At 43.2% G+C, this 14,102-nt stretch overlaps 1 protein-coding gene across 2 annotated transcripts in view; it reads right to left on the minus strand.

Moving 5' to 3' along the window:
* Positions 1-14,102, minus strand: part of LOC126092623 (protein FAM151B) — a 406,482-nt gene that overhangs the window by 20,872 nt on the left and 371,508 nt on the right. For both annotated transcript variants that reach the window (XM_049908339.1, XM_049908340.1), the window contains exon 4: positions 3,276-3,662. In XM_049908339.1, the coding sequence (XP_049764296.1) occupies positions 3,276-3,662 (387 nt within the window). The remainder of the gene's footprint in view (positions 1-3,275; positions 3,663-14,102) is intronic.

The raw sequence follows: 14,102 nt of genomic DNA on the forward strand, positions 1-14,102 counted from the left end.
AGTAAATTTGTCAATGTGTTTTGTGACCTATGACCAAGCTGCAAGGCTGAAGTCCACAGATAAATTTAACATTGTCTCTGGAGTTGTATGGTGTAAAACAGCAGATAATTAAAAATAGATGCATATATGTGTGTGTGAAATGTACTCACATACGTAGGTGGATGGGGGGGAGGGGGGGGGGAGGATGAGGTAGAAAGATAGAAGGGGAGGGAAAAGATGGACAGAGGGAGGAGGAGATGTGCTACTTGAAGACTGGGCAGGTTTTTCAGCAAGTATACCATAAAGTGAATACACTAAGCAGATCCAGAAGGATGTAGGTTGCAGTAGGTACTGGGAGATGAAGAAACTTGCACAGGATAGAATAGCATGGAGAGCTGCATCAAACCAGTCTCAGGACTGAAGACCACAACAACAACCATAAAGTGCCATTAAAAGATTATGACAATAGTTCTCAGATTCAGGTACAACTAGACTGAGTACATGAAAACAGTGTTCTTGATAAAGAGCAGTTAGTGTGTATGCCAGGCATCCAGCAGTGAGAGTTCTGGTTGCATCCGTACATAAATTGGACTGTTTACTGCATCTTCAGCAACATGAATGGATAACTGTCCTCTTTGTATGTGAATCCTGTTTTTATTTACAGAATAATCTTCTTCTGGGTGCACAGTAGCAGGTGTATTAGAGTAGCAAGTACTGTGGAAAGAGACCAGCTGATGGCAGTCTACTTTGGGAAGGTAAGAGGTTTGTTTGCCACAAAAAGCTTCTCAATTTTTTTCATGGCCAGAGGTACATTGTCAACAGCCACAGGTACAGGTATAGGCCTCATGCATGGCTCTGCAGAGGTGAAGCTGGACAGGACAGTCAGTTTTTGGGTGACAGTCAATATGTGTGTCCAGTTACACTAGTGAATGAATTTCTTGCAAATCAAGATATACCTTGCATGACATAACCCAATGGGATTTGTTTAGAGTTTGTCTCAGATACGTTGTGAATACATATGCAGCCTGCCACGAAAGAGCCTTCCATTATTGACCAACTAATTCTCAGGAATACAGTTAACTGTCGACACAGTTTCCAGCCAACTTCTGTGACAGCAATCTGTATTGCCAACAAGTGTGAGTAACAAATATGCTATTATGTGTTTTGTTGTTAGAGATTTTTTTCCCTGCAGGTCGTTGGTTTTGAAGTGTTTTTAATGACATGATTAAATTTTTTCTTATTTCACTTTTGCAAAAGTACCCATAACTATCAAGTAGTTCAGAAAAGAAATCTCCAAATGGCCCTATAATGCTATTTCAAAAAATTTTTTCTTTGTGATTAGTTTCCACGATAGACCTTCATCAGATCAATCTACATAATGATTGATGTGAAGGCACAAGATATATACTTGTAAGCATAGTACACTACTGCCCACTAAAATTGATACACAAAGAAGAAATGCAGATGATAAACAGGTATTCATTGGACAAATATATTATACTAGAACTGACATGTGATTACATTTTCACGCAATTTGGGTGCATAGATCCTGAGAAATCAGTACCCAGAACAACCACCTCTGGCCGTAATAACGGCCTTAATATGCCTGGGCATTGAGTTACACAGAGCTTGGATGACGTGTACAGGTACAGCTGCCCAGGCAGCTTCAACACAATACCACAGTTCATCAAGAGTAGTGACTGGCGTATTGTGACAAGGCAGTTGCTCGACCACCATTGACCAGACGTTTTCAATTGGTGAGAGATCTGGAGAATGTGCTGGCCAGGGCAGCAGTCGAACATTTTCTGTATCCAGAAAGGCCCGTACAGGACCTGCAACATGCGGTCGTGCATTATCCTGCTGAAATGTAGGGTTTCGCAGGGATCGAATGAAGGGTAGAGCCACGGGTTGTAACACATCTGAAATGTAACGTCCACTGTTCAAAGTGCCGTCATTGCGAACAAGAGGTGACCGAGACATGTAACCAATGGCACTCCATACCATCACGTTGGGTGATACGCCAGTATGGCAATGACGAATACACGCTAACGTGAGTTCACCGCGATACCGCCAAACACGGATGTGATCATCATGATGCTGTAAACAGAACCTGGATTCATCCAAAAAAATGACGTTTTGCCATTCGTGCACCCAAGTTCGTCGTTGAGTACACCATCGCAGGCGCTCCTGTCTGTGATGCAGCGTCAATGGTATCTGCAGCCATGGTCTCTGAGCTGATATTCCATGATGATGCAAATGTTGTCGAACTGTTCATGCAGATGGTTGTTGTTTTGCAAACGTCCCCATCTGCTCACTCAGGGATCGATGCATGATCCGTTACAGCCATGTGGATAAGATGCCTGTCATCTTGACTGCTAGTGATACGAGGCTGTTTGTATCTGGCACGGCATTCTGTATTACCCTCCTGAACCCACCAATTCCATATTCTGCTAACAAGTCATTGGATCTTGACCAATGTGAGCAGCAATGTCGCGATACGATAAACCGCAATCGTGATAGGCTACAATCTGACTTTTATCAAAGTCGGAAACATGATGATACACATTTCTCCTCCTTACACGAGGCATCGCAACAACGTTTCACCAGGCAACGCCAGTCAACTGCTGTTTGTGTATGAGAAATCGGTTGGAAACTTTCCTCATGTCAGCACGTTGTAGGTGTCGCCACCGGCACCAACCTTGTGTGAATGCTCTGAAAAGCTTATCATTTGCATATCACAGCATCTTCTTCCTGTCAGTTAAATTACCGTCTGTAGCACATCATCTTCATGGTGTAGCAATTTTAATGGCCAGTAGTGTAATAAAAAGATGTGGACATACTTGTAATACACATTAGAATAAGAGTATAAATACACAGTATTATAAATGTAGAGCAATATTGCAGTCCACTGAGATCATGCGTGTCTCACGTCAGTAAAGTATTGATTTTACTGTAGGCCTATACACTTATGTTTATATTAATAAAGTACTGACACTTGTGATGCATCAGATGATGTCTGAGGGAAAGAGACTTGGTACTGAAAGGAGATGTAGAGGGATAAAGTTACAGGAAATTATAGAACACATTATATGGTACCATTTCATTGTCTTTTGGGCATACATGTAGAACAGCAATATTTTTTCCTTCAATATTTCAGCTGTTAACCATGTAGCCATCTTGAAGACAATTCAGTTACTGAATTAAAACAACTTTACACAATAGTATACTACCTAGTAAAGATTAACATGTTACCGGAGGAGTCAAAAACACCTAAAAAGAATAAAGTAGTGTCTTACCTTTGTGACAAGGTTTCTGAGTGGTTCAGGATCGACCTTATCTGTATCACCAGTCCATAAGGTAAGTGTGGAATTTTTGAGATTTGAATCCAGCCATTCAACCAGTTTCTCAGAGCAACGGCCAGCATAAATAGCTCTCACAGCCAGGGTAACATTATCAGAGTTGTTCAGGTTGTACTTCTGTAGGTAGGCCAACATATTCTTGAAGTGCTCTTGAGTGTAGCAAGAGTCACCAGAGGAAACCTTGGTAGTCCAGCCCACTGACAGGCCAGCTGATGGAAAGAGGATGCTGGATTCATTCAGAAACACATCTGGGTTCACATTCTCTTTATCAGCACCCACTGGGCCCACCAGGATGTCTGCATTCAGCCACAATGGATATGGTTTCTGCAAAAAAAATCAGATGTTGGGGTCAAGCAAGCATCACTTGTCAACTGTACAATATTGTTATTCACTTACACACTTCTTCATAGCTCAGCTCACTAACAGATGTTAGTACAAAGGCACTCAAGCGTGAAGTAGCTTGTTAAAATTCTGTGGCAGAAGAAACTTTCATCAACGCGTGTGAGACACTCGACTGAGACTGAGGTAATAAACTTTTAACAAATATTTTATCATGTCAAATTTAAGGCTTTAACATTTAAACTGAATTTATTTTGGTCTGTTTTGATAATGGTGTCAATAAGCATTATGATGTGCCCCTTAAACCCATCATCATCATCATCATTATTATCATCTTTTTTTTCTTAAGCACTAGAAGGAGAAAGAGTATAATCACCTCTATCATTATCAAATAATGATGACAGTAATGATGATGACGACGAAGATGACAGAATGCGATATTATTCTGGTGATCTGGTCACTGGATGGGAAGAGTTATTTCAGTCTCCGTCTCGGTGTTTGATGAGTGACTGCTACTACAGTATAAACAAGTACCTTCACCGACCTAGTTGCAGGTAATTATATTCATGTACTATGTTGATACTATATGCCAGAGTCAATGTCAATAATATTTTCAGTCAAATGTTTGCTATGATCCGAATTAGTATTTTGGACAGAAGTGTTGCAACTATTATGTGTTTTTATTTAAATCTTAACAATAATACATGAAAAATATCTTTCATGCAATTAATCAAAGTTTTATGCACTGTTTTAATGTGCAATTGTGTAGGGTACTGTGCATTCTTGTACTTGCAGGATACTATATATACAATTTACTTTTTTATACTATGTATTTTCTGATGAAATCCATGCAACATAAATTGTCTCTGGGTAAATAAACTACTACTACTACTACTACTACTACTACTACCACCACTACTTCTTCTTCTACTACTAACACAACATATTTTATGGGCATTAATGACAATGAAATTCTAAATTATTCTTAATGCAAAAATTAACCTGTAATGCATGGAAATCATTTGCACAATGCAAAAACTGCACTATGCTTCGTGTATAGTGGAATAAATATGTTGAACACATCATTTAAACCTAGTTTATTGGTAATGTCACAGTAAACACACAAAACAGCAATATGATAGAGTTAAGCTTGTGAGAAGAGTTGATCTTGCAACATTCAGTATTAAATAATCTTATTAATTATTTTTATAATGGAAAACTGGTGTATGATGTGTCAGTTAGTAAGCACTGAACAGAAGCTTGACAACAGTAAGCACTCAGAATAAGTATTCTATTTCCACAAAACAAAAACACCCTGCATCATGTATCCTCATTCATTTTTTTGGTTAGTTACCTCAATCAAACATTTTCATAAGTGCACGTGTTCGGACACTGAGAGAACGTTGACAGAGTTGTTGTCCCAATCAGAATGGCTGCTACCCTTCACCGTGATTGGCAGCAGCCTCATTGCTCAAGTAAGCTGCTGCACCATTGGGACTGCAGAGCTCCCAAACGGGCAGCAGCAGCTACACCACCATGTTACATTAGTACTGACACCGCATACTCGTGTTAACGCTGTCCCACTTAGGAATGGATGCACTACTATTTGGAAGACCAGAGCCCCAGAAGAAGATATGGCTGCTAACCAGTGTATTGGAGAGGACTGGTTACTATTCGTTAGAACAGCTCACACAAAAGTAGGAGAGACCTTGCACTAAGATGTAGGTATGTCATAGTAACAGCAGCCAGCACAATTGTTCCACAAATCTTCTCTCGGTGTACAGATGGATATTTCCTCCAAAAGGGTGGGTATTTTATGCACTCTGCATTTTATGAGTGGGTACAACTACCCACTACACTCATATCAACTGCCAGTTCTGCTTCTATGTAAACTACATCACATGATTATGTGGTCACCATATGAAACATCTGTGAATGGGAGTCTCCTGTGATCCAAGTAGTTAGCTTCCTTATTCATGAGAGAAAAGAGGACAATTGTTATTATTATTTCAAAGTGGCCAAATTCTTCTACACAAAATTTATGTGGTGAGTTCTATGGCATTAGCCATTAGATTTAGTGAACAGCTAGCACCTCTGTCAAATCTGTGAATGGATAAAGTATGGTAGTCCTTGTGGAGAGTTATTTAGGAAATACAAGGAGGTGATTGGTGAACAATACCTCTGACTTCGAGGAGTCAAATGACTTCAACAAGTACTGACTGCTTCCTGGTCTTTCCCACCTTTAGGTTTCAGAAAACACTAAATTCAGGGAAGACGCATCCACAAAAGCAGAAGAGATGCAGAGTTAATGATAGATGATTAACTGAGGTGAAATCGTCTCATTGATTAACAAGTGAGACGCAATAAACACAACTTTCTCTGTCAGATAAGGCTGGCGGCAACTGGCAAGCAGTCAATAGCTGTCAACAGATGTGATTTCTACCAATTTGGCCACTCCCTTGTCAGCCATATAGCTGAAAGTCTTCTGAGTGTCAGCTCTTCATAATACAAATATTTCATTCACCGGGAATGAAGTTCCGAGATAATCGACACTACAGTGGAGCTGTAACAATGAGAAAACTCATTATACCAATCATTATGTCGTCGACAGTTTATAGATAGTAATTTTTTGTCACAATCGACTTTTTATTTAACTAGTAGTTACAAATAGCTGGTGAAATCTACGTTCAGACCACAAATTGTTTCAAGAATCATGGCACATCGCTAGTGACGTTTTTACACATACCGGACGTGGTTCGAAGAAGTTTTCCATCTGGAACGACTGACTAGTTAGCAAAAACGATTCGTTCGTAAAACAGTAAACATAAATACGTATTTCTGTCTGTGTCCACACAGCAATATAGCATTTTTCCAACGATTTATTTATTTATTTGTAAAAACACTGCACGACAAAAAGTGAAACACACAAAATGGGAGGAGGAAACGAAATGAAACTATGTCGTATGAGAGGGTATGTGATGTTACTGCAGTGATTACAAAATCTAGCCATATTTACAAAGAACTTGGCAGTATAAACCCACTTGTCAGTATGACATACACCCATTCTGGCGCTGATGCATGCATTAATTCAGATAGGAAGGGTGTAATAAAGCCATTGCATACTCTGGTGAGGAAAGCTGGCCCACAATGTTTGTACTAACTGGTCCTTCAGATCCTGGATCCTGGCATGAGATGGAGCTGGCTCCATACATGTGCTATCAGGGACAGATCCGGAAATCTCGTCAGACATGGGAATACATCAACATCACGCAGACAGCTTTAAGAGACACACGTCCTGTGTGGATCAGCACTGTCCTGTTGAAAAATGGCACTGTGATACTGTCCCATCAGAGATAACACATGAAGAGAAAGGATGCCTGTGACATACTGTTCTGCCATCAGAGTTCCCTCAGTCACTGACAGCTGTGACCTGATCGTGCTTGAAGCCTCCGCACGCCGTGACACCAGAAGTAAACAGTGCTAATCCTCTCTGCTGAAGGAGATCGCCCTGCAGGTAGCTGATGATGGTTGTCTGAGGCAGTTTGTGGGTTGGTTGATTTATTTTGGGAGGGGGGTGGGGGGGTACCAAACAGCAAGGTCATCAGTCTCATTGGATTAAAGAAGGATGGGGAACGAAGTCGGCCACGCCCTTTCGAAGGAACCATCCCAGCATTTGACTGAAGCGATTTAAGGAAATCACGTAAAATCTAAACCAGGTTGGCTGGATGCAGGTTTGAACCGTCGTCTGCTGCAGTGCAGAACCGAGATTCATCAGTGAACATAATGCGACGTCATTCATCAGCAGTCCGTGCGTCCCAGTCCCAGCACCGCTCCCAATGCAACCGTTTGTGTTGTGGTACTGGCGGCATCCTACGCACGGGATGGGATTTCCCCAGTCCGGCTGCTGCTAGTCTCTGACCATTCGTGCCGCACGACACAGATTATTGCAGTGAATCCATTACTTGTTGTCGGAAGGCAGACACGTATGTGAAAGGGCAACAATGGGTTTGGTGCACGATACGGCAATCCTTCAGTATGGTGGTCAGTCTTTCACAGCGGTGGCTCAGCACCTATATATCAGCTGCCATGCCTGGTAAGCACACTAAACAGTAACAACACTAACGCACTCTTGTGGCCATTGCACTTGTCACAGACGATTGCAACTCTAACCGAAGATTATGTGTATATATAAGAAGTTACATTGACATCTGACTATGTAAATTACGTTTTGAGCCAGTATCGTGCAAGGATGTGAAATTATCGGTATGGAGGGTAAGTTGAGGGCTGTATAGTATCGCAACAAATTCTCCAGACATACAGTTGACACTTCGGCAACCGGTCCATCTTCCGTATTGGTAACGCACTAGCACAGTGAGCCCAACCCGACACCTTCCTCCTGGGGGCAGGAGCAATCTGTCAACTCGAATGGGCTGGCGTATCTGCTGACACGGACTTGGTTTAGATGTCTGGATACCAGTTGAGACACGCAGTGCGTCGTCGCAGGAACATCCTCACTGGACGACTTCAGGAGGGCCACCATCAGAGAGTGGAACAACAGCACTGACCAGCTATCTTGTGCACGGCGTGCCAAGGAGCATTCGAGAAGGTTACAACTCGCTGGGTGGCCACCATAGCCTTCTAAGATACCCAGCAGCAGATTTTGATTTCACGTATGTGAACCTTCCAACAGACTACCTTTGTTTTGGTTATCATTTAGTTTTCATTTGACCGTGATTTTTTTCACTTCATAACGCTTATTCTTTCGTTCCCTGGTACTCATGGATCTAGGCCGGCCGAAGTGGCCGCGCGGTTCTGGCGCTGCAGTCTGGAACCGCGAGACCGCTACGGTCGCAGGTTCGAATCCTGCCTCGGGCATGGATGTGTGTGATGTCCTTAGGTTAGTTAGGTTTAAGTAGTTCTAAGTTCTAGGGGACTAATGACCTCAGCAGTTGAGTCCCATAGTGCTCAGAGCCATTTGAACTTATGGATCTAAATCCACCCATGTTTGCAGATACGCAGTTGTGGAGTCAAACTTCTTTTTTTTTCGTAGTTTATTTCGAATTTATCATACTACTTCTGAAACCAGACAAACTGTGAGTCACTGAAACAGAAGACAGTTATTGATAAATAAAAGTATCGATAAAGTCTTCAATCAAATGAAACTGTATGGTTACAGAGACCTTTTAAAGCGTCAAACATCTATGCTACATACATGCAGACAAACGATGAATGAAAATTTGTACCACAGATGTATACCACGGATATCTGAAAGCTGAAAAGATCTCTAGAACCATATAGTTTCATTTGATCAAAGCGCCTCTGCTTGGGTTTCAGGCAAGATTCCCCGCTTAGTTCGATGCTGAAGTGCTATTTCAGTACAGTTGGAGAGTTCCTGTGATGCTGTTCGATTGCATGTGGAACACAAAGTGAGCTGAGGCGTGAATGGGAGTTTGGATTGAGGAGGGAGGCGTGCTAGGGTAGTCCGTGCACTGGTGCAAAGCCACTGTGCCAGCGTGGAGTAATGGTTAGCGCATCTGCCTAGTGAGCAGGAGGCCCGGGTTCGAACCCTGGCCTTCCTCGCTTCATTCTGTATACATGCACAATAAAGACTTCGTTGCTGATAAGACAAAAACTGCAATGAAGGTGACATACCCAATATGGCGATGAGAACCCAGAACTGGACTTGCGCAGTCGTCAGATAAAAGAAACTGGCTGAGAATTCCTCAAGATGGATGTTCAGGCGCCTGTCTGCAAGTTCGTTCAATTGGCTGCAACTGCCTACAGTTTAACGCAGAAACCGAACCGTGTGTCGTTCCTTGCAGATATCACATCACTGAGTGGTGAAGACCAGCATGAAGGCAGCGTACAGAGTGCGTGGCCGGTCTGGCTTATCCGGAGTAATTCGCTGATACTTTATTGAGAGTTGAACATTTTCTGTCACGCATGTGGCTGCAACCGAGCAACAGACCCAGATCGCCAGCACGAGTTCTTGCAGTGCCTACAAGGCATACCAGCCCGTCGCTTCAGAACAGAAGCAGTTCATCCCAGCAAAAGCTGCTGACAGGATACGCTTTCAGCCTCCTGCTGAATGCAACCGAGGTCTAAAGTCACCTAATCCCATTAGTAATCCGATAGACACAACCGAGATTGAGAAACTTAATGGTTTGTGCTTTTCGTTTCAGCACCTTGGTGCCAGTATGGCATCTCTACCTGACCCAGATGATTTTTCCTCCACCCTAGACATGTTTCCCTCACGTCTCCTCAAAGGGGAAAATCGACGCTCATCAGTGGCCCAAAAAAACAATGCCCGGTAAGAAAGATGAAAGACGACAGCAAAGATCGTGTCACAAAAGCAAAACGAAAGAAGATGTCACGATCAGCTTGGACACTGTGTGGTCACCGAGCCACATCTCGCCACCTGCAATTTCCTACAGTTACCTGAAAGCCGTACTCACAAATAAAAAATGTAATTTGCTGTTACCACAAATCAGATATTTCTCTGAATCATACTCCACGTTTCCTTTGAACCACAGGCGTTGTGTATATGATACATATACAATCCTCTCAATGTAAACAAGAGCACGAAATTTCAATAAATGCACGAGGGGTCTTGCTAAACCCCCCTTAATTGTACGTTACGAGATACACGTATGCATATTCGATAAAACAGACGTACGTTTTTGAGATCAATTGGTCATATGATTTATACCATAGCACATTATCTAGTTCAAGAGACACCCCTTCATATTACAAATTCATCTTGCCGAAAGCACTATGAGACTGCTAAACGATTTGTTAGGGAAAGATTGCTTATTAATGTTACAACTTTGAGTCACCTTTCATTAAGTCAAAATAGACTGAAATATTGTTTCTTAAAGAAATAATTAGTAATGGAGGGAGGCGTGCTGGCGAATCCGTGCAATTGCGTAAAGTCACTGTGCCGGCGCGGCCTAGTGGTTAGCACATCTGCCTGGTGAGCAGGGCGCACAGGTTCGAACTGACGTCTTCGTACAAATTTTCATTCGTCGTTTCATTTTGTACACATACACAATGCACACTTCATTGCTGATAAGATTAAAAGTGCAATGCAGGTGACATACCCAGTATGGCGACGGGAACCCAAAAACTTATGTCGGGGCGAGATAGCTCTGCTCCCAGATGCAGAGTTAAAAAAGTGAATGCTTTGTGAGAGGGTCGAACTCACGACCCCTAGCTTACGACACCAGTGCTCTACCATTGAGCTAAGAAAGCAGCGGGGGAAATCCTTGGCTTATTAAGTGATCATACTGAAGAGTTGTAACATTATTACCCATCCCTTATGTTCCTCCTGCCCTTGTAAATTGGCAGGAGGCTACGCCCCTGCAGTTCAGTGATAGCTTGTTGTCCTGTTATTATTATCCATCCTTCCCTTATTTTGCTCGACTTAAGAGATGACAAATGTGCTAGTTTTGACACGGATTGTGTATATCAGCTGCTTTGACGGTGGGCGTTATATGTGATTAGCCCCTGTGTCGCCGAAATTGCTATGATGCTGTGTGGTCTACCAGATAGCGGAACTAAATAACTGGGTTCTTCCAGCAACGCCTCGATCTTAAGCTGTAGGAAACCCAGAGGTGTCAGTGTAAGATGGAAGGAAATTCCTCCCACATGTGAGAGTGTTAAAATCCTAGCGGTACACTGCCGAAGCATTTGCAACACAGTACCAGAATTTGAAAGCGCTCACGAAAAGCACTGAAACTCACAAATACTAAGCACAGGAAGCTGGTTGAAACCTGAAATTCACAGCAGTGAGATTTTTGGGGAAATTTTAAATGTGTATCGAAAGGATAGGCAAGTGAGAAATGGAGGTGGTGTATTTGTCGTAGTATACGAGAAACACAAAGCCACCGAGGTAGAAACTGAAGCTGCCCGACTGGCGTACCAGTTCTGGGTCGTACTGCCTGCGAGCGGAAACTTTTCGATCGCCCCTTATATTTTCGTGACGCATGCTGAAACAGTTGTTAGACAACATGTGTTTCCGAACTACAGTTACCGGACAGAAAGTCCTGGCATACATCAGAACGTTCCTTTCCAATTTATTGAAAACTGATGTTTTTATCGTGGCATATAATGGCAGAAAGACGTGAAACTGTCATCATTACGCCAGTCAGCATAGGGCTGGGGTCACGTAGACTGGAGAGCACATCACTGGTGAAACGCCAACGCCGGGCGTTCCACCAGCTTTCATCTGTCGTGCTGTGAAGACTGACGTAAGGAACGGGCGCAAGCTCTATTAGTTATTCACGTCTCGCTTCCTCGCTACAGTGTGTATAACCGCTATTGTAACGTCGTGACGTGACGCGATACATCTATACTCGGTACGGGCAGTGCCGTATCTAGGTAGCGCTGGTACGGGGCGTGTGGCAATGGGAATACTATCAACTCCTCTCTTGGCTTGGTTCGAGGCACTACCGCCCAATCTAATATTAAATAGCCGCATTAACAAAACTGCCCAATAACTGAAGTTTTGTCTCTTTCCTCATATGATATCCTGAAAGCCATTGATGAAGGTAATGTTAATACAGTATTTCTTTATTTCAAAAAGCGTTTCTCTTAGTACCGTGTTAACGTTTATTACCGAAAATACGATCATACAGGTTAACAGATAAACTTGTGACTGGGTTCAGAATTTCTTGGCACCGAAGAGGCACCACGTTGTCTTGGACGGAAATTCGTCAACAGAAGTAGAAGCAATTTTAGGCGCGCCCCAGGTAAGTGTACTGGGACCTTGCTATTCATCTTGTAACTATGACTTTGCAGGCAATAGTAACAGTATCCTCAGAGGTTTTGCAGACGTTACAGTAAAAAAAAAAACACAGGCGCTAGTTATCCCGCAAAAAACTACTTTCAAAGTTTCGAGAGCTAATATTAACTGCAGTTTCGGCAAGCACCGATCGTGTGGAATCTACCTGCTTCTGTTGTTCCATGAAGGCATCTTTCTTTACTCTCAGAAAGCTATCGATGCACTTCCCCACTGCCGCCTTGCCAAGCGAAACGTATTCCTATGGGATATCCGAACACATACGTGTCTCGGTCGAAGATTTTATAGCGAATAGAACTCAGCTTAACGAAACGTCAGATGCGAAGGCAGCGTCTTGGTGTACCTGAAGATAGCCGTTGTTCGCTATATACAGGCGGCAGACAAAAATATAGATACTTCAAAACATAACAGAAAACCCGTTGGCATTCAAAACGGCTTCCAGTCGTCTCGGAACGGATAAATACAAGTCCTGGGTGGTTTTCGAGGGAATCTTATACCACTTTTCCTGCAAAATAGTGGCAAGTTCATGTGATGGAGATGGAAAGCGATCACGCTCCCTTCTATCCAAAGGAGAACGCAAAGGCTCAACAGTATTGACAACAGGTGACTACTGTGTCCAGGGGACACGAGACGATTCACCCTCGTGTTCACAAAACCACTCCTGGACGATGCGACCTGTGTGGACAGGGTCTCCGTCGTCTAAGAAGAGAGTATCACCGCTGGAGAACAAACATTGTACCACGGGATGGACACGAACGGACAAAATGCTCACATAATACTGGACATTAATACGACCTGGCAATGCAACCGTGGGGACCACGGAATATCACGATATAGTGCCCAAATCGTCACCGAACCCCTGTCACGTTTCACTCTTGGGATGTAAATTAGACCACAAGTCGGAAACAGCGTGTCTAATTACATACTACTCCCCGACCGAATGACTTTATTGCACTGATCCATAGTACCGGTTTTATGTTTTCGGAATACGTTTTCCTGTATCACTGACGAGTGGTTTTATAATTCCAGCTTGCCCTGCAGCTCTATACTTATGGAGTTCCCTTTTCCTTTTTTGGTTCGCGGTTGGAGCACTCATTTCTGCAGTGAATTTCGCAGCTGTCATCCTCTCGATTTTCGTCACAGTCCTCTTCTGTAACCGCCTATCACGATCACTCGACACACACACACACACACACACACACACAGTGTCTGCGTCGTGTCCTGGTGGGCGATGTTACGCCGATTTGGTGCCTCTCGAAACAACAAGCACTTGGGCTACCTTCTTTGCAGTAGCACGACCAATATGCCCACGTTCTAGTAGACTTGCTCTGCCATAATGCCCTTATAGCCACACAGTATGTTGTTTTGACCACGACCGACACTTGCAAAGAGTTGAGGTCATTTGTGCAGATGCCGTTCGCGGTCACATACAACAGCGCAACTTACAGGCTTGGCTAACACCTGCATTTACGTTCGAGTATACATTTCTCGCGGCGTCTCCATATTTTTGTGCAACTGCTCTGCACATAAATGAAACGCTGGACAGCGTCCGTGACACCACGAGGCTGTTCGCAGATGAAGCGGTTCTGTGCCGGCAGGCGACGGTGTTATAAGCTCCGTAGCGC

The sequence above is a fragment of the Schistocerca cancellata genome, chromosome 7 (assembly GCF_023864275.1).
Source record: "Schistocerca cancellata isolate TAMUIC-IGC-003103 chromosome 7, iqSchCanc2.1, whole genome shotgun sequence".
Taxonomy (NCBI): domain Eukaryota; kingdom Metazoa; phylum Arthropoda; class Insecta; order Orthoptera; family Acrididae; genus Schistocerca; species Schistocerca cancellata.